This window comes from Carcharhinus amblyrhynchos, chromosome 12, assembly GCF_965287045.1.
Source record: "Carcharhinus amblyrhynchos chromosome 12, sCarAmb.v2.hapA, whole genome shotgun sequence".
In the NCBI taxonomy this organism is placed as follows: Eukaryota; Metazoa; Chordata; class Chondrichthyes; order Carcharhiniformes; family Carcharhinidae; genus Carcharhinus; species Carcharhinus amblyrhynchos.
Window position 1 is genome coordinate 32,972,429 of NC_137335.1, and position 20,454 is coordinate 32,992,882.

General features: G+C 41.6%; 1 protein-coding gene across 2 annotated transcripts in view; it reads right to left on the reverse strand.

Moving 5' to 3' along the window:
• The window catches only part of LOC145350898 (rho guanine nucleotide exchange factor TIAM2-like), a 345,497-nt gene that overhangs the window by 111,069 nt on the left and 213,974 nt on the right, over positions 1-20,454 (reverse strand). For both annotated transcript variants that reach the window (XM_080200337.1, XM_080200338.1), the window contains 3 exons: positions 18,997-19,089; positions 12,066-12,314; positions 7,393-7,493 (listed from right to left, as the gene is read on the reverse strand). In XM_080200337.1, the coding sequence (XP_080056463.1) occupies positions 7,393-7,493; positions 12,066-12,314; positions 18,997-19,089 (443 nt within the window). The remainder of the gene's footprint in view (positions 1-7,392; positions 7,494-12,065; positions 12,315-18,996; positions 19,090-20,454) is intronic.

Consider the following 20,454-nt stretch of genomic DNA (forward strand, 5'->3'; position numbering starts at 1 on the left):
CCGTTGGCCTCTTGGGGTTTGTGAAAGAACTCCTGCAGCCTCATTCACCTAATGAATTCCTCTGTGTCTGCTGCGAGACCGACGGGATCTATTTTGCTGGTGGGGCAAAAACTGAGCCCTCAGTTGAGAACTTCAAATTTATCAGGTTGAAATGTGTCATCCGACAAGTTGACAATGGAGTTCCCTGCAGTGGTACTGTTTTCTACTGTGGTAATGGGGAGGCTTGGTCGCTGCTGGTGGTGATGCCGAGTTTCTCAAGTTTCCTGTTCTTGGTGTGTGTGTACATGGTGTAATTCCTTTGTCTCACCTACTTGGCAGGGTTTCGCAGTGGTCTGCGTCCTGAGCGCAAGTTGAGAATATGGACTCTATCTTGGTTTCCAGGATGCAGCGTTTGCTGTAGAGCTGGTATATGAGGTGATTGAGGCATGTGAGAGAGGTGCGACGGCAAAGTCTCTCAGCATAGTCTGTGTTATAGGTTGACCTGAATGGGTCCGTGATCTGTAGTCCTTTCGGTATCTTGTCGGCTTTCTTGCATCTTTGTAGAAACTTGATGTCTGTGTTGATATGCATGATCTTCTTGAAGATCCTCTCCACTTGGAGCCAGCAATTTGCGATGTCGATGATACTCCATGGTAATGCTTAACCACTGTTTAACAGGGCAATTCTAATTACTAGTTAGAGATTAGCCTTGGGTTTTGCTTGTGATGCACAATTATTTCACCAAAACATAAAATTTCCATTTCAAAGCTACATTCTCTGAATTTGAATTTAAAATTAAATTCACAAAAATGTGAAGCTCCTGTAAGCATCACAATCAATCTTGTTTCAGACATTAAAAAAAAGGTTTGCTGAAACAAAAGTGACAATTGTATTGACATGTTGCATACATTCCATCCTGCCAATCAATTTACTGTGACATGCTGTTCATATTTCAGCTGCTTTTCAAGTCACTATATTGCATTTAAAAGTAAATTACTGTGGACACTGGAAATCGGGAAAAACCCAGCAGGAGACAGAAACATTAACGTTCCAAATCCAAATTGACTTCTTTGGATCGGGCCTGCCAGACCTGCAGCGCTTTTCCAAAATTTTCTATTTTTATTTATCTATAAATGAGTTGCTCATAGTCCAGCTTGTCAAGAAAGATCTAGGCTACCATTTTAACACAGTTCTGCAGAAACCATTTATTATCAGGCTTGACCTACTTTGGGTAAAATGTTAAATTAAGGTGCCAGGACTGCCTCTTCTGATATTCCAGTGTAATAAAGATTCTATCTCAAGAGGAGCAAACAGTCTTCATAAAACATTCAGCTACAACACCACCAAAAAAAATGATAAGTAACCCAACTAATTGCTGTTTTGTGAGAATTTGCCATGCTTAAAATGGCTATCATTGTACCACCAATAATAATTCTTCTGGTCTTCTGAAAAGCTTAATAAAGTTTTTATATACAATGCAGTTTCTTCATTAGAAAGCACATGATTAATATTCTATGTTTTAATGGATTAATGGAACACTTCTTCTGAAATAAAAACAATTATGAAACATTTCCATTCATTCAGCTCCATTCAGGAAGCTGTTTCGGAATCACGAGAGTGGGCGTCAGCTTCAAGAGGACAACCTGATAAGCTACTGAACACACTGTGCTCTTTGCCTGTAACGCTCAGTGACTCATTTTTGGATTCAGTGTAGGAATTTGAAATTGAACTGACAGTTCACTGTAACTGAACTTCCATCACATCTCATTGATTCTGAACAGCATTTAAATCAGCCAGCTGTAGTCAGAGGCATCAGTAAATAAAAATAGGAACTGCTGGAAATACACAACAACTACATCATAATCTAGAGAAAGAAACAGTGAATTATATGCATCATCTGAATCTTAACTGCATGTGATTGAAGTTTTCAATTTTACTTCGTATTATTAATTTTCATTAGGATCTGAACTGGTTTAAACAAAGCATCTACTGTCAAACCTTTAAAGCTTTAAAGTTTATTTTATTAGTGTCACAAGTAGCTTACATTAACACTGAAATGAAATTACTGTGAAAAATCCCTTAATTGTCACACTCCCGTGCCTGTTTGGGTACACTGAGGGAGAATTTAGTCTAGCCAAAACGCTTAACCAGCATGTCTTTCAGACTGTGGGGGGAAACTGGAGCACCTGGAGAAAACCCACACAGACACTGGGAGAACGTAGAGACTTGGCAGACACACTGACCCAAGTGGGGAATCGGATCCAGGTGTGAGAATCAAAGAATCACTACAGTGCAGAAAGAGGCCATTTGGCTCATCGAGTCTGCACTTTTCACAATGCCACCAGGGCCCTATTCCCGTAACCCCACTTATTTGCCCTGCTAATCCCACTGATACTAGGATTAATTTAACATGGCCAATCAACATAACCTGCACATTTTTGGACTGTGGGAGGAAACCGGAGCACCTGGAGGTAGACACGGGGAGAAGTGTAAATTGCACACAAGCAGTGAGGCAGCAATGCTAACCATTGTGCCACCATGCTGCCCAGTAAAAAGGGAAAAGATAGGTTGAGTGACCTGCTGTGTATTTTCTGCATAAATTTCATTTTTTTAAAAATCTGCAATTGCGTAACTTTATTGTGCCAAGTTCTATTTGCAGAATGCTTGCACCAGAATAGTTACTTAATGTCTAATAGTAATTTTATCACATAAATAGTGATGAAGAATAGATTTACATCTATATCTTATTGCACATATTTCTACAAATCACAACTGCATTCTCAGTGAATAGTTATTCATCACAACAAGGAAACTGGATGTTTTTAAAATACCAGTGCGGCAAACACTCAAGGAATCCAAGGTAACAGAAACTGAAGCTACTTCTTTAAAAAAATCATTTAAACACTTAATTTTTCTTTGTTTAACAAAGTACCACATCATCTCTCAGAGTGAGATACAATTCAGTTGGAATTTTGAAAACATGCATCTGAATTGCATTGTCTCTATTGAAATGATAATAGTCAATGTTAACTAAGAATAACCTTTCAAAACCTATCTTTAAATGTTTTATTCTGCGGGTTGTTGCAAAAATTATTATTCATTCTGGTTTTGCTCACCAATTATTTCAAAGTTGAGTAAAATACACAATTTCATTCAACAAAGGTCCAACAGCTTAATTTAAACAGTTCAATGCACTAAATTTCATCCTATTTAGCATGAAATTCTGACTATAATTGCTTAAACTAATATAACAATAGAAACCTTATTAGTTAAACAAATACATACATAATTTTCACAACTAAAAGCACAATGCAAGGAAAATAACAGGTGATTATTTATAATACAATATTACTATTATTTAAGTTGCACTTTCACTGTTCAGCCCAGCCTATGAAATCTTCCTATCTTCTACGATCTCTGCAAGGTGGTCTGTGTTGGGTTACAATGCAACCAGATTCACCAGGAGAGGAAGAGGTGAGGAGAGAAGGAGAGTTATTAACTTTGGAAATAATTGAGCCACCTGGACCATCTTTGGTCCCTGGAATACACCTAAGTAAAGTAAACCATAAGCAAGCCGAAACATCATGGAATTTTGCTTTTATTCCATCCAAAAAACCAAATTCAAACTGAATCCAATTCATGGTCCTCACAAGAGGGACAAACAAGATCCAAGCTGACAAGATGAAGCATTGCACCCCATCCTGGGCTTAATTTGATGCTCCACCTTAAGAACATAAGAAATAGGAGCAGGAGTAGGCCATCTAGACCTTTGAGCCTGCCCCGCCATTCAATAAGATCATGGCTGATTTGAAGTGGATCAGTCCCACTTTCCCGCTTTCTCCCCATAACCCTTAATTCCCTTGTCTGTCAAAAACCTATCTATCTGTGACTTAAATATATTTAGTGAGGTAGCCTCCACCACTTCAACGGGCAGAGAATTCCAGAGATTCACAACCCTTTGAGTGAAGAAGTTCCTCCTCAACTCTGATCCAAACTGGCCCTCCCCCCTTATCTTGAGGCTGTGTCCTCTAGTCCTGCTATCCTTTCTAAGCGGGAAGAATCTCTCTACCTCTACCCTATCCATCCCCTTCATTATCTTATACATCTCTATAAGATCCCCCCTCATCCTTCTAAACTCCAACGAGTACAGACCCAGTCTATTTAGTCTCTCTTCACAGGCCAACCCCCTCATCTCCAGTATCAGCCTAGTGAACCTCCTCTGCACTCCCTCCAAGGCCAAAATATCCTTCCGCAAGTGCGGCGACCAAAACTGCACACAGTACTCCAGCTGCGGCCTCACCAGTACCCTGTACAGTTGCAGCAAGACCTCCCTGCTTTTATATTCTATCCCCCTCGCTATAAAGGCCAACATTCCATTCGCCTTCTTGTTCACCTGCTGCACCTGCAGACTGGGTTTTTGCGACTCGTTCACAAGGACCCCCAGGTCCCTCTGCACCGTAGCATGCTGCAGCTTTTCGCCTTTTAAATAATAATCCCTCCTACTATTATTTCTGCCAAAGTGGATAACCTCACACTTGCTAACATTATAATCCATCTGCCAGGTCTTCGCCTACTCGCTCAGCGTATCCAGATCTCTCTGCAGACTTTCCACACCCTCCACACAATTTGCTTTTCCACTCAACTTCGTGTCATCAGCAAATTTCATCTCCCTACACTCAGCCCCCTCCTCCAGGTCATCTATATAAATGGTAAATAGTTGAGGCCCCAGCACCGATCCCTGCGGCACTCCATTAGTCACGAATCGCCAACCAGAATAGCACCCATTGATACCAACTCTCTGCTTCCTATTAGACAGCCATTCCTCTATCCACCCTAACACCTTACCCCCAACTCCGTGCACTCTAACCTTCTGTAGCAACCTTTTTGTGAGACACCTCATCAAATGCCTTTTGGAAATCTAAAAACACCACATCCACCAGTTCCCCTCTGTCTACCGCACTCGTCACATCCTCATAGAAATCCAACAAATTCGTCAAACACGACTTCCCCTTAACGAATCCGTGCTGCGTCTGCTCGATCAAACCATTCTTTTCTAACTGCCTCGCTATTTCTTCTTTGATGACGGATTCTAGCATTTTTCCAACTATGGACGTTAAGCTAACCGGCCTGTAACTCCCTGCCTTTTGTCTGCTACCTTTTCTGAACAGCGGCATAACATTAGCTGTTTTCCAATCTTCCGGCACTTCCCCGGAGTCCAGCGAATTTTGACAAATAATCACTAAGGCATCCACCATCACCTCTGCCATTTCTTTCAGAACCCTGGGATGCATTCCATCCGGTCCTGGGGACTTTTCCACCTTCAGTCCCATTAGTCTATCAAGCACTACCTCTCTAGTGATAGTAATCGCATTCAGGCCCTCAACTCCTGCCATACTTCTATCTTTAATATCCGGCAAACTATTCGTGTCCTCCTCCATGAAGACCGAGGCAAAAAACTTATTTAAAGCCTCAGCCATTTTGTCATCGCCCACCACTAAATTCTCTCCTCTCATCCTCCAAGGGTCCAACATTCACTCTAGCCGCCTCCTCTTCTTTATATATTTGTAAAAACTTTTACTATCATTTTTTATATTTAGAGCTAGTTTAGCTTCATACTCTATCTTTCCTTTCTTCATCACCTTCTTAGTCATTCTTTGTTGATTTTTAAATCTTTCCCAATCTTCTAATCGCCCACTATTTTTAGCCACTCTGAACGCATTAGCTTTTAATGTAATACTCTCCTTTATTTCCTTCGATAACCACGGCTGGTTATCCCTTCTCCTACAGTCCTTCTTTACCATCGGAATATATTTCTGCTGAGTACCGAAAAAGATCTCCTTAAAAATCTTCCACTGTTCCTCAGCCGTCCTACCAACCACTCTGCGCCCCCAATTTACATTTGCCAATTCCGTTCTCATCCTATCGTTCTCCCCCCTGTTCAAACAGAGGACCCAGGTTCGGGACCCAACTTTCTCATCCTCCATCTGCATCAGAAATTCAACCATACGATGATCACTCGTCCCAAGAGGATCCCTCACAAGAAGATCCCTAATTCTACCTGCCTCGTTACACAATACCAGATCTAAGATAGCTTGCTCCCTCGTAGGTTCTTAACAAATCTTAACAAAAAGGCCAATTAGATAACTTTGAATCTAATTGGCTATTCTGATCCTTTACTTTACCCTAGCCTGGGCAAACCAGGGGTCAGCATACCCAAAGTGCAACGGGCTAGCCTGGTGCCCTACCTCATCATGGTTTCATCTCTGCCAGGCATCCTGGCTTATTAGGGATAGGGGACTGAACAAAAGACTTCTGTAGAAACTGGGGTTGGGATTGGATGAAATGTCCTCAATGGCTGAGTAGCCTAACACTAAGGCAAAGATTTAAATGTTGGTCACTTTGTTGAGGTAGTGAAGAGTATCAGGCTACTCCAGTAAGGAATCAAAGCTTTCTTGGGCTAGAGTATGGAAAAGAGAAAGCAGACACAAAAACACAACTACACGCACGATTTTCAAAACAAAATTAAGAATGAGTGCTATCCTTGCAAAAGGGCAAAATAGTCTATTAAGTACATTGGGCGCCAGCTTTCCGCCCTGGTGTGCTGCACCAGCGTTGGGCCATTTGCGATCCCATCAGGCGATTTACAATGATGTAACCTGATCGTGAGGCAGATTTAAATACTATTAGTGAGCCTGGAAGGATCACAGATGTTCCCCACCAACAGGAAACTGATGTGATGGCCTTGCTGGTGGGCCCAGAGGCCACTGAGGGCATCCCACACCCCGTTTCCCCCTCCATCTCCGAGGTGTTTGGAGGCAGTTTCCCTTGGGCAGTGTTAGATTGGCACCCTGACACTGCCCAGTGAGCAATGCCAAAGGGGACTGGGACAAGGGAGAGAACTGGGGGGCACTGCATCGGGGGTGGGAACTGGTGGTAGGACCAGCAAGCAGGGATCCGAGTCACTGATTGGGGTTGAGGCCACCAATTGGGAGTCGGGGCTGGCGCTTAGGAGATCAGCGATCAGGAAGAGTGAGTAGGGGAGACACATTAAGTCAAAAGGCAACTGGATAAGCCAGATAGGTATTAACCACAGTAATTTGTACATTAATTACATTTAATGAATTTTAGCGTGGAAATGAAGCCTTAAGATTTTCATTACTTTTTGTTCTGGAATCGCAGTAAAAACTCAACCTAAAATTTACAATATCTATATCACTTTTTCTGCCTCGAAAGATACTATATATTCTGGTGCTGCCATTGTAATAACTTGATTCAGAGATATCCCCTAGCCTATCAAAATAACATTGCAGCCTGTGAAAAGCCTAAAAGATCTTCCTAATCCACTGCAGAGTTTAGTTCAGAATTTAACTCACAGGGTGGTATATAAAAAAATTCATCAAATCACTTACTTACCTTTGAGAAAGATTCTGTATTTTCAGCCTGATGCAGTGACTCCACACAGTCTGTAGTGACACTTCTTGTTAGGGCTGGCACATCAGGTACGCTAGTGAAATCTGAAATTTACAGAGGTTTAAGCATATTTTATGAAGAACAACCACACAGCTCTGTTTAGTTGTATTATTAATTCAATTCAAAGCTGTAATACCCACTGAATTCCAGCTTAAAAGTCTATTATTTCCCCTTTCAAGGCAAAATACAAAATCAATTAATTCAGATTTAGAAGCAGACCTATAAGAGATCTTGAAACATTAAAGTTAGATGATTCTGATGCACAAGAAAAAAGCTATTTTTATATGACAGGGTTAAAAATGTTCACTTGGACACTGCAACACAAACGATATTCATTTACTCAGATGCAAGGAGAAAAACATCTTAACCGTTCAGTAAATCAGTGGTCATAAACCTACCTGGCTGTGAACGATACCAACAAACCTCTAATGAAAGCCCGGAGTAAAAACTAAACAAAGTCAGAAATAACAGTAAACAATAGAATCCAGTACCATGCAAGAAGTGCCCAAACATATGAAACTTGCCCTTGGCTTTTTTTTTAAAGTGGGCTTCCATGAACTGCTAATAATATCCATCAAGATTGTTGCAATTTTTCCATGTATTATGCTACATTGTAGATAACTATCGTAAGACAGTTTTGTATCCAATTCAAGAACTCATTTCTCTGTAGCATTTGATGTTCATTGAAGTTATGAGGTTATGCCTGATCCTTAGCCACCGACGACTCAATCTGACGAAATTTACTTGAGAAACAGTTTATATTGCCAAAGCCTCACATCCAATGCCAGCAGATGTCAGGGATCTGAGTTGGTGAAACAGCAGGAATATGGAAGATGCGTCATGTAGGCTTCACTCCCAATTGTGGCAAATTACATATTTTAGTCCATGGTTATAACAATAAATTGTAATCAGAACCTTAAAATATTTATGTTCTGTTGGAAAGTATCCTATTGCAGTCATAAAGTATTAAGATTTTCAGATGCTCTGTTTAAACATTAATTGAAAAAAAATCACTGCAAGCAGCATGTGAAACAATACAAACAGCCACAGTGCTGTTGTTAATTTAGTTCACTATCTGGTATATGAACAGCCACAGATAGTGCCCAAAATGAATTATAAAAATGCAAAAAGAATGGAGTAATTTTACATTACTCCTTCAGTACCACCATAGATGAACTGTTAAGACTGAAGGAAAGATAATTTTCTGTTCTGTAGACAGGATGAAATAATATATTTTATTTCTGTGGGAGCCCCTTTACTCCAGTTGCAGTATAGCACAGCTCCAGCCAGTATTATGTCTGCATTTAACTCAATACAAATGTTGCACTGTCTTGTTCAGTTATTTCTGCCCAAATGTATTGAGGGAGGAATCAAACCATACATTTCAAATATAATATGTTGCGTGATTCCATTATGTAGATGACTGGCAACTCCTTTTGATTTAGACTATCAAGTTATTTAAATCCTTCAAGACTCAGCAACTGCTCGAGGGAAATTTAAGTAGGCTGAAAGTTGGATTATTTGTAAACTTTAGATAATTGACAAAGTAACAGTAGATCCATTTTATGTGAAAAGTGCTGTCTCATGTTCTCAAGATGTAAAAGTCAAACCAAGCCTGAAGCAGCATACTTTTAAAGCTAGAGTGCTCTCATGTAAAGCCTGTCGCCAACATTCTGATAAGCTAACCAACACAGAGTCAACTTTTACTTGGTCAACAATAACTTGTATTTACACAGCACCTTTAACATAGTAAAGCATCCCAAAGTGTTTTACAAAAGCGTGCAGAAGAGGCCATTCAGCCCATCAACTCTGCACTGACTTTCTGACAAAATATCTTAACCAGACCTTCTCCCTATCCTATCCTATAACCTCACACATTCCTCATGGCTAATCCATCTAAACAACACATCTTTAGACTGTGAGAAGAAACCAGAGCACCCAGAGGAAACCCATGCAGACACGGGAAAATATTCAAACTCCACACAGACATTCACCCAAGGCTGGAATCAAACCTGGGTCCCAGCACTGTGAAGAAGTAGTGCTAGCTACTGTGCAACCCTCAGGCAAAGAGAAACCTATCCACATATTAAGATGGGTGGCCAAAACCGTGGTCAAAGAGGTGGATTTGAAGGAGCTTCTTAAGGAGTGAAATGCAGAGAGGCAGGCAGATTTAGGATTCCAGAACTCAGAGATTAAGCAACTTAAGACATAGATGGAAAATCAGTGGCATGCATGAAAATTAGTACAGGCTTAACAACAGATTTGAAAGAAAAAGGTTTCAGAGGAGGTTACGGATAGTGAGGCCAGTGAAAACCTGCACTTTAAAATATTGCTGAACTGTGTTGGGGATTGTGAACACAGATCCATCTTGTTTCAGGCGATGATGATAAGCGCACCAGTCGCTACTCAACACTGCACTGTGTTAATGATATTTGGAATCATATGATAAGAGAATAGGTACAGCTTTGCAATAAAGTTGTGGTAAAGCATAAATTCTATAGCATCTGCAAAAGGCAAGAGTTTTATCTGAAATATTATTCTATTTCCAGTTTTTAAACTATTCAGCCTTTTTATCCTGCACAGATTATGAACTGAATGTTTCATATGTATTTGATTAGTTAACCAACCACAAACAATGTACAAATACGTACTATTTTACATTTTTAGATAGACAGCAACTAATGGATAGCACATAAATGTCACCCATCAAATGGGCTACATTAATTAGATTGGAAACTGAATGGTCAAGATTTTGTATTGCTGCTGAAGGAAAAAGCAAGCATAATTTTATGTTAAAATCACTAATTCAATCTATTGTACCCCCATCAATCGCAGCATTCATCAGACATCAACCTTTCATCAAAACTAGGTTGATTCCCAAACATTCAGCAAAAGTTATACAATGCTTCCCATCATCCCTGACAAAATGAATTCCCTCTCCTACCCCCAAAACTGGAAAGACATGCATTCTTCCCCTAATTAACAGAAATCACAAAGAAAATCCCTCCAATAACCTAAACTGCCCACCATGACAACTGAAGCAAGTCACCTTTGTTCACTCGACATGCATTGTGCTCAATGCTCACTCTAATTTCTGTTTGCTGTGCATAACTAGCTTGTTGCAGTCTGTGGCTCCTTTAAGACTGCACATCCTATTTGCTCCCTGCGCAGTATATTCCTAATGCGTGACTGTGTAGAGGGACAACTAATTAGAGAGAGGAGGCACAATGTCACTGTGTCCCTTACGCTGATCAATATTGTAAACACAGCACCACCCAGTCACTGAACAGAAGATGCCAGATCCAGCCATAGAACCTTATATGTTTACTGAATGCTGAATTATTGGAAACTGAAGAATAGCAACTCATAATTTGCAGACGTGAACTAATTGAATCAAGATTAGAAATTGGAAACCATGGACAGAAAAACTGAACTTAACCCCACCAGAGAAAAATCATATTAAAACACCCTCTAAAGCCAATCTTATCACCTTAAACACATTCCCACGAGATGGAACAAAAACACAAAAAATAGCAACAAGAGAACATAAGAATTCGACACAGGAGTAGGCAATTCAGCCCGGAGCCTGCTTTGCATTCAATATGATCAGAGTTGATCTTGTCTTGGTCTCAACTCCACTTCCCTGCCCATTCTCCACAATTTTTCAACCCATTACTAATTAAATATCTATCTCCTCCTTAGTCAATATCCTGGCATCCACCACACCGTGGGGTAGTGAACTGCAAAGATTCACAACCCTTTAACAGAAGAAGTTTCTTTCTGTTTAAATCTGCTACCCCTTATCCTAAAATTATGACATTTTTGTTCTAAATTGCCCCACAAGAGGAAGCATTAGCTTCTACTTTGTCAATACAGTTTATCATCTTATATATCTCAATCAAATCTCTCATTCTTCTAAACTCTAGAGACTATAGGCCTAAACTGCTCAATCTCTTTTCATAAGACAAACCTCTCATCTCTGGAATCACCCTAGTGAACCTCCTCTGAACTGTCTCTAATGCAACTGCATCATTCCACAATAAGGGGGCCAAACCAGTACACAGTACTCCAGATGGAACACAAACTGAGGTATCAGAAGAATGTAGCACAGGAGACCAAGAAGAGAAAAATAACTATTTAAACCTTCAATTGCAAACTACTAAATAAAGGGACAACAGTTTAAAGCAATTATACATGTGATATATTTTAAAGCAATAAATATTTTCAAACTGTTGAGTAGTCTACAGCTAAGCATCAGAATATCTGTGGCTGTTGGAATTTGTTTTATTGATCACTAATGCCACATTCTAAAATTTAAAGCACTCTGATCAAAAAAAATCACAGGTATGATTCCGGCATGATGCCAGCAATATACATCAAACTATTTCCTCTGCAAGTTTCCCTTTGTAACAGAGAAACAAGTGGCAAACAATTTATCAAAGTATTGTACAGACAACAACCAAGACAAACACTGATCACAAAGCTGATGTTCAGATTTTAAGGCGAGCTCAGAATTACCCTCTGTCTGAAACATCACTAATTCTATAAGAGAAAGTACACCGTCACTTTTTAAAACATGACTCAGTTTAGTAATTACCAAGAAATTCAAAACTCACCAGAAGGAACAGGAAGGAGGAGGTTGTCAATAAACTCCTCCAGCAACTTTGATTGGTCAGGGGGAGGTGGGACCGTTGTGTGGTTTAATGAGTCATTGCATTCTTTCGACACTTGATTGCAGTCTAATGAGAATCTCCTGATAGTTAGTATTAAATGGTTCTCTGCAAACAATGATTCGATATGTGCATGATGCAGATTAGCAACCACTTCACCATTTATTATCAAGATCTCATCCCCGACTCTGGCACCTAAGGAAAGGAAGAAAAGTAACAATGCTCAGAAACTCTTCCAAACCACCAATTTACCCTGGATCTAGCTGTTTGCTAATGTACTGTATATTTTCTATTCCCCTACTCATCTCTTTAAAAAATACATTTCTGTTTAATCTAAATGAATGAAGTCATTAATATTGCCAGCAGAGGGTCTTTGCAAGTTGAGTCAAAAATCACTTTACACTTTAGTTTATTAAAATAGCAAAAATAGGAACATTGCACAAGGACATTAACCCTAATTGTTAAAACTGGTATACAGGGTAATTTCTCTATCTACACTAGATTTTTTACAAAATCTACCAGGAGATGCCACAGGGATGACAAATATCTGAACCACAGCACTACACGGTATCGCCTAAACTAAATATGCTCAAAGTGGATTAAACGAACGATATTTATATAGTACCTTCAACAGGAGCAGAGGGACCTGGGGGTCCTTGTGCACAGATCGCAAAAACCCAGCCTGCAGATGCAGCAGGTGATCAAGAAGGCGAATGGAATGTTGGCCTTTATAGCGAGGGGATAGAAAATAAAAGCAGGGAGGTCTTGCTGCAACTCTACAGGGTACTGGTGAGGCCACAGCTGGAGCAGTGTGCGCAGTTTTGGTCGCCGCACTTGCGGAAGATTTTTGGCCTTGGAGGGAGTGCAGAGGAGGTTCACTAGGCTGATACCGGTGATGAGGGGGTTGGACTATGAAGAGAGACTAAATAGACTGGGTCTGTACTCGTTGGAGTTTAGAAGGATGAGGGGGGATCTCATAGAGATGTATAAGATAACGAAGGGGATGGATAGGGTAGAGGTAGAGAGATTCTTCCCGCTTAGAAAGGATAGCAGGACTAGAGGGCACAGCCTCAAGATAAGGGGGCGGGGGGAGCAGTTTAGATCAGAGTTGAGGAGGAACTTCTTCACTCAAAGGGTGGTGAATCTCTGGAATTCTCTGCCCGTTGAAGTGGTGGAGGCTACCTCGCTAAATATTTTTAAGTCACGGGTAGACAGGTTTTTGATGGACAGGGGACTTAAGGGTTATGGGGGGAAAGCGGGAAAGTGGAACTGACCCACTTCAGATCAGCCATGATCTTACTGAATGGCGGTGCAGGCTCGAAGAGCTAGATGGCCTACTCCTGCTCCTATTTCTTATGTTCTTAACTTGAAAACAAGTATAAGAATTTTAAAGTCAAGATATTGCATAGCTGGGAACCAATGTAGGTTAATGAACATTAAAGTGATACGTGAAAGGGACTTTTGTAAGTTATTATACAAAGAGCAGAGTATCGGATGATCTAAAATTTATGGAAGGTAGAATGTGTGTTAGAACAGTCAAGTCTTGAGGTGAAAACAGAATGAATGAGGATTTCAGCAGATGTGCTATAGCAGGGCTGGGCAATCTTAGAGGTAGAAATAGACAGTCTCAGCAATGACATGGACCTGCAGTCACAAGAGCTCATGTTAGGATCAAAAGGGTGGCATGGTAGCGCAGTGGTTAGCACTGCTGCTTCACAGCTCCAGAGTTCTGGGTTCGATTCCTGGCTCGGGTCACTGTCTGTGTGGAGTTTGCACATTCTCCTCATGTCTGCATGGGTTTCCTCCAGGTACTCCGGTTTCCTCCCACAGTCCAAAGATGCGCGGGTCAGGTTGATTCGCCGTGCTAAAATTGCCCCTTAGTGTCCAGGGATCCATAGGTTAGAGGGATTAGTGGGTACAGTATGTAGGAGTACGGGGGTAGGGCCTGGGTGGGATTCTGTTCAGTGCAGACTCGATGGGCCGAGGGGCCTCTTTCTGCACTGTGGGGTTCTATGGTTCTATGATTCAAAAATTACATCAATGTTGCAAACAGACTGATTTAATCTCAGATTGTTGCCGGCTGAAGGATGAAGTCAGTAGCTAAGCATCAGAGCTTGGATTGGGGACTGAAACAGTGGCTTCAGTCTTCCCAATATTTAATTGGAAGAAAATTCTGCTTAGCCACATCTGTCAGATAAGCAGTCTGATAACTTAAGCAACAAGTTCACATAATTACCCAAAACATACAAGTATAGAGCGTTTTGCCCGTTACTCTTTGGCAGCTTCCAGAGGGTGTAGGGCGCACAAATTCTCATAGACATCAGCAGGACCTCAAGATCCTGCCACCAGCCAGTGCGCTGAGCGAGTAGGGGTGGGGGGGTTGGGTTTCAGCAAATTACACTATGGGGACATCACATTAAACAGCAGTCTTGTTCTCATTCAGCAGTATGTTGACATTTTTTTCCTGGTAAATAACCTCCACGCGATCTAAGAGGAAACAACTGACTTATCTCCCTGTGGGGCTCACTGAGGAGAAGGTTCCTTAGTAACAGGCAACGGTTTGCCCAGTTGGAACTCACTACCTGGGCCTTTTATAAGGCTGATCCAGGATTGGGCTTGCAGAACTACTTGTCCCAGTCAATATGTGTATACCATAGCAGTGGTTTTACTTTACATTCTGTAAATAAACTATGCTCCTTTCCAGTTATCTTCCTGAGTTATTATATTGGTGATGAAGAATAAGACAGCTTTGCCTTTCAATTAGCCCAGCAAGACAATGGTGAGGAGATATTGAAAATGTTGCTATTTGGGAAACTGGAACTTCAAGATGAGGATATGAAGGATTTACTCCAGTTCACTGAAAGAATGAGGAATTTCTTCTGGGAAAATGGAATACAAGGGGATGACTGGCAAAAAGTCATCCTCCTGACCATTTGTGGGGCCTGATTTTCTGCAGCATAAAACATTTAACCTACCCAGCAAGCCCAGATTCAAAGTCTTTGAATGAATTGATAGAAATGCTTGTGAACCACTACAACCCTAACCTGTTCATTTTATTGCAACACTATGGGTTTAACATTGCAAATATACTTCCTGGGGAAACAGTCAGTGAATTCTTGACAGTACTGCAGAAATGTGCTGAGTGTATGTAGGCCAGCACTTCCTGAAATGTTATGGGATTGCTTAGTATGTGGAATCAATAAAATTGTGAACCAAAGGAAGCTACTGACTGAACCAACTCTGGACTCAACAAAACCACAGAACTGGCCTTTTCACATAAAAACACAAATAGAGGGGCCCAGTAGCTTTAGGGGTCCATAGATGGTACAGTCTTCAGCATAGGTCTCAGAACTAAATCCCCAGAGGGTAAAGCTCACACCTCCCATTTGCTGCTAAGAAAGGGTGATTAGAGTCAGAGGCAGAGAAATTCTGGATCCGGACAGGAAGCCTCTCCACCATACAGTGAGGAGTGAGCACATCAAGGCTTGTCGTCATAGGGTCCACCCCAGACAAGGATACCGAAATAGAAGAATGTATACTGCCCAGGCCGAAGGGTGGAGCCACGTCAAGACACAGCTTTACAAATAAACCAACCTGAGAACGAGGAATTAATGCAGCTGAATTTCATCATTGCACTCAAAGTGTCTTCAATTGAGATTACACTCCGGGTAAATGACCCGCCCTTAGACATGGAGATAGCCACAGGTGCTGCAGTATCTAGCATTGGGGGGCACAATTTCAGGTGAATCCAATGGGACGTCTTGCCCTTAAGCCTGCAGGACACCAACGCTGGAATGGCTATATACACAAGGGAGCCCTTACATATTATTGAGACCATTGTAACCCCAATTACGCATGGGCAACAGACAGACCGACCTCTCCCGATAGTGGTGCAAGGACCAGGCCCCAGCCTTTTAGGAGGGGACTGGCTACAGAAAATCTGTCTGGATTGGATATAGACCTATAAAATGGGTATTGGCAGTCTGTACAGTCATTGGGAAATATCCCGAGGTGCTCCAAGATGGCCTAGGGAAGATTAAAGCTGCTAGGACCAAGATCTATGTAGATCCAGAGGCCAAACATAAATACTTCAAGATACAACTGGTCTCCTCTGCCCTACATGCCAAAGTAGAGGCTGAATTTGAACATCGAGAAGCACTTGGCATTATGTACCCAGTATAATTTGCTGAATGGGTCATGCCTGTAGTCCCGGTTTTTAAACCTAACAGGGATTATAAATTGATTGTCAACAGAGCCTCTTGCTTAGGCAGATACCCTATGCCACACATAGAAGACTTGTACAGGCAGCTGGCTGGGAGGGTTCACATATGTTCCAAATTAAACATGAGCTGCGCCTACTTCCAACTGGAGCTTGCGATGTCACCCAGGAAGTATGTAACCATAAATACTCAAAAAGGACAGTAAAAGTTGGGGTGTCTTCAGATTGCACCATTTTTCAAAGGATGATGGCGAACATCCATCAAGGTGGTGCCCAAAGTGGCAGTCTATCTAGAAGACATTTAAATGTCAGCATCTACTGCAAAGGAACATTTGGAGAGTTTGGAGGAGATCTTATAGCATTTTTCTGATGTTGCCATTTAAAAGAGAAAAAAATGTGTTTCAGCTAAACAAGTTGACAAGGATGGATTACACCCTGTCAAAGAAGTTGAAGGCCATTACAGGGGCTCCTACTCCAAGGAACATAACAGAGTTGAAGTCTTTCCCGGGTATCATGAATTACTATGGGAAATTCATGCTCAACTTGGTGACCCTGCTGGAACCCCTCCACGTACTGTTAAGAAGAATAGAAATGGTCATGGCAAATGCCACAAAAGAAAGTCTTTGTAAATGTCAAACAACAACTGCTGTCAACAAAAACATTTGTCTATTAAGACACCCTGAGACCACTCATTGTAACTGCGATGCCTCCCTCTATGAGATAGGAGTGGTACTATTTCACCATTGGGACAATGGGACAGAATGTTCAATCACATACACATCACAAATCCTAGCAAATGCAGTGAGGAAGTATGCCCAGATGGAAAAAAATGATTTCCATGGTGTTCACAGTGAGAAGGTTCCACCAGTACGATGGTAGGCATTTCAAAGTAACCAATCACAAACCTCTACTGGAGCTCTTCAAGAAAAACAAGGTGATTCTTCCCATCGTATCTGCTTGAATCCTGATACTAGGTACTTATGACATAAGCACCAAAGTGGTGGATTTGAAACCTTAGTTTTCTAAATATCATCAGTTGAGGGATAGAAGATGACATTATTTTGTGAGGAGCCTGACTGATCTTCCCACATCCAGGCCAATGACCAATACTTCAAGAATTGGACAATGGTCACCCAGGAATTTCTAAGATGAAAACACTTGCAAGAAGCCATGTCTGATGGCCTCATGTAGACAATGATATTGAAAAGTAGGAAGAAAACTTGCCAGGAAAACTAGAAGGCCTTACCAGCAGCCTCACTGCACTCTTGGGAATGGCCGGGGAGACTCTGGGTGAGAGTACATGTCGACTTCACAGGGCCATTTATGGACTCCATGTTTTTAATTCTCACTGATGACCATTTAAAATGGATTGGTGTGCACCAGGTGACCTCAGCAACCTCTTACGATATTGTAGAGAAATTCCATCTTTTAGAACATGTGGTATACCAGAGGTTCTTGAAACAGACAATAGGACCCCATTTACCAGCAGGGAGTTTCAGACCTTCATGAGTTCAAACAGAGTAGGTACATCCGCAAGGCAGCCTACCAATCGTCTTCAAACAGCCTGGCTGAGTGGGCAGTCCAGACATTCAAATGTAGCATGAAGAACCAAACCACAAATTCCCTGGAAACAGAGCTCCTACATTTTCTTTTCAACTATCGGGCTACGTCATATATGATGACTGGAATAACCTCAGTGGAACTATTGATGAGCCAATGCCTTCGGACTAGGCTCCATCTGACATTCCAAAATTTGGGGGGCAAAGTTGTGTTAAAACAAAAATCCCAGAAAAGGAGCCACGATGGTCAGAGACCAAATGTAGCCTTCAAACCAAGGGAAAACTTTCACATCAGGAACTTTGATGACGGCTCTCCATAGCTGACTCTCTGGGAGTTATTCACAGAGAAACAGGACCAGTGTCGTATAAGGTAAAAACCATGGAGAAGACCTTCAAAATACACATCGATAACTTCTGTCACAGGGAGTCCATCACGGAGGCAATGAATTCTATAGACAAGCCACTATCGGTATTCTTTACACCAGCCTGCCGATGGGACATTCCACTCACTAAATCCTTAAGAGCCAGGCCTCAGGAAGTTGATGATTGTGGCTCAGATATGGAGACAGAGGCTCCGGAACCACCCCCCCCCCCAACCAGACCCTATGAATGATGGAGATGATGCCGCGGGCAAACAGATGGAGAAGGCCCGATCATCATGGTAGCAAGGAGGAACACTTGGACTCGGAGGGGTAGATGTGTAATAACCCACACGGATTCCATGGGGAAATCAGTGATTGACCTCCCTCTTGAGGTCACCAAGTATAAGTTCCTCTGGTAACAGGTAATGGCTTGCCTGGCTGGGACTTATTACCTAAGCATTTTATAAGGCAGACCCAGGACCGGGCCTGCAGAACCACCTATCCCAGACAGGGACTAGTGTGTGTATACCATGGTAGCGATGTTACTTTTCATTCTGTAGATAAACCATATTCCTTTCCAGTCGGGTTTCCTGAGTTATTATACAAGGATTAGAGGACAACACTGAGCAGTGTAGACACTGGGTGGCAAAGTGGAGTGCACCATTAATGCCAGTACTAAAATCCATCTCTTCAGTCAGCACGCATACATATATACAAATGCACATACATAATCATACCTTCTCTATAGGCCAGTCCACCAGGAAGAACATCACTCACAAACAAAGAATTGTGTTGCTGCTTTCCATCAACCTGACCAGCAACAGCAAAACCTTTTAAAGAGACAAGCAAAAAGTGTAAATTTTCTACACCAAGAAAATGTTGTGACAATGAAGTATCAGGTTAGGAACAAACAAAATAAACTGTCATGAAATTACAAAATTGCAGCAACATGATTTACATAAGATTAGATATTTTGTGAGTCACAGACATTGTAAGCAGCTTCAACTTGCTGCTACACTCAAAATTAAAACAAAATATGTGGCTTTATGGTGGAGACATTGCCATGAACTTTCAGGTTGCAAGCGACAAAATCTTCCACAAACACAACATCCACAAGTTAATAAAAGATACTAAAACTTTAACTGCATCAAAACATTAACTTTTAAACATACAGGGTGGGATTTTCTGGCTGTGCTCACCCCAAGACTGGAAAATCTCACCCGAGGTCACTCCCTGCCTGCTACAATTCCCATGGCTGGTGGTATGGGAAAATTACACGCCATTCTTTCCTAAATAGATTCATTTTGGTGAATGTGGTATATTTGCTTTTCATCCACCATTTTAACCTCAGAATTGGCTGCTTACGTACAGGAATTTCTTGAGTTCCAGAAACCCTAAATGTAATAAGAGCACCTCTCCCATCACCAAATGCACAGGAGATGGTTGGAGCAACTAATTTTACAAACAAAATTAAACAATTAGTATCTAGGCCAAATTGCCCAAGACCAAGTGAAGAGATTTCAGTCCACAAGCTATTCTTCTGTTCTATACTGCCCAAAAGCCACACGAGTTCTACAGCACAAAAAGAGGCCCTTCGGCCCATCATGTATGTGCCAGCAACCAAGAACCTATCTATCCTAATTCCATTTTCTCGTATTTGGTCTGTAGCCTCGTATGCTACAGAGTTTCAAGTGCTCATCTAAATACTTTTTAAATGTTGCGAGGGTTCCCGCTTCTACCACCCTTTCAGGCAGTGAGTTCCAGATTCCCACCACCATCTGGGTGAGGAAGTTTTTTCTCACATCCCCACAAAATCTCCCACCCCTTACCTTGGTATTGACCCTTTGACTAAAGGGAAAACCCCCTCTCCCCACCTCCTCTGCTCTGAACAAAGCCATGCCAGTTGTTAGAAGTAATACTCAGACAAATAACACAGCAGGCAATGAGCGGAGAATGAGGTACAAGAAGCAGAGAGATTTATCAACGCAATTCGAGAAGTTAAGGTCTCACCAACAAGGCATCCATTGGGTAAATGATGACAATTAAGGATACACAAGAGACCAGAATTAAAGGTGTGTCGCGATCGCGGACAGTCGTAGGGCAGAAAAGATTACAGGGATTGCATCAGGGTGGGGTTGGTGGAGGGGTTTGAATGGGTGAGTCCATGAAAGCAGGGTTGTGATGTTTTACATTAC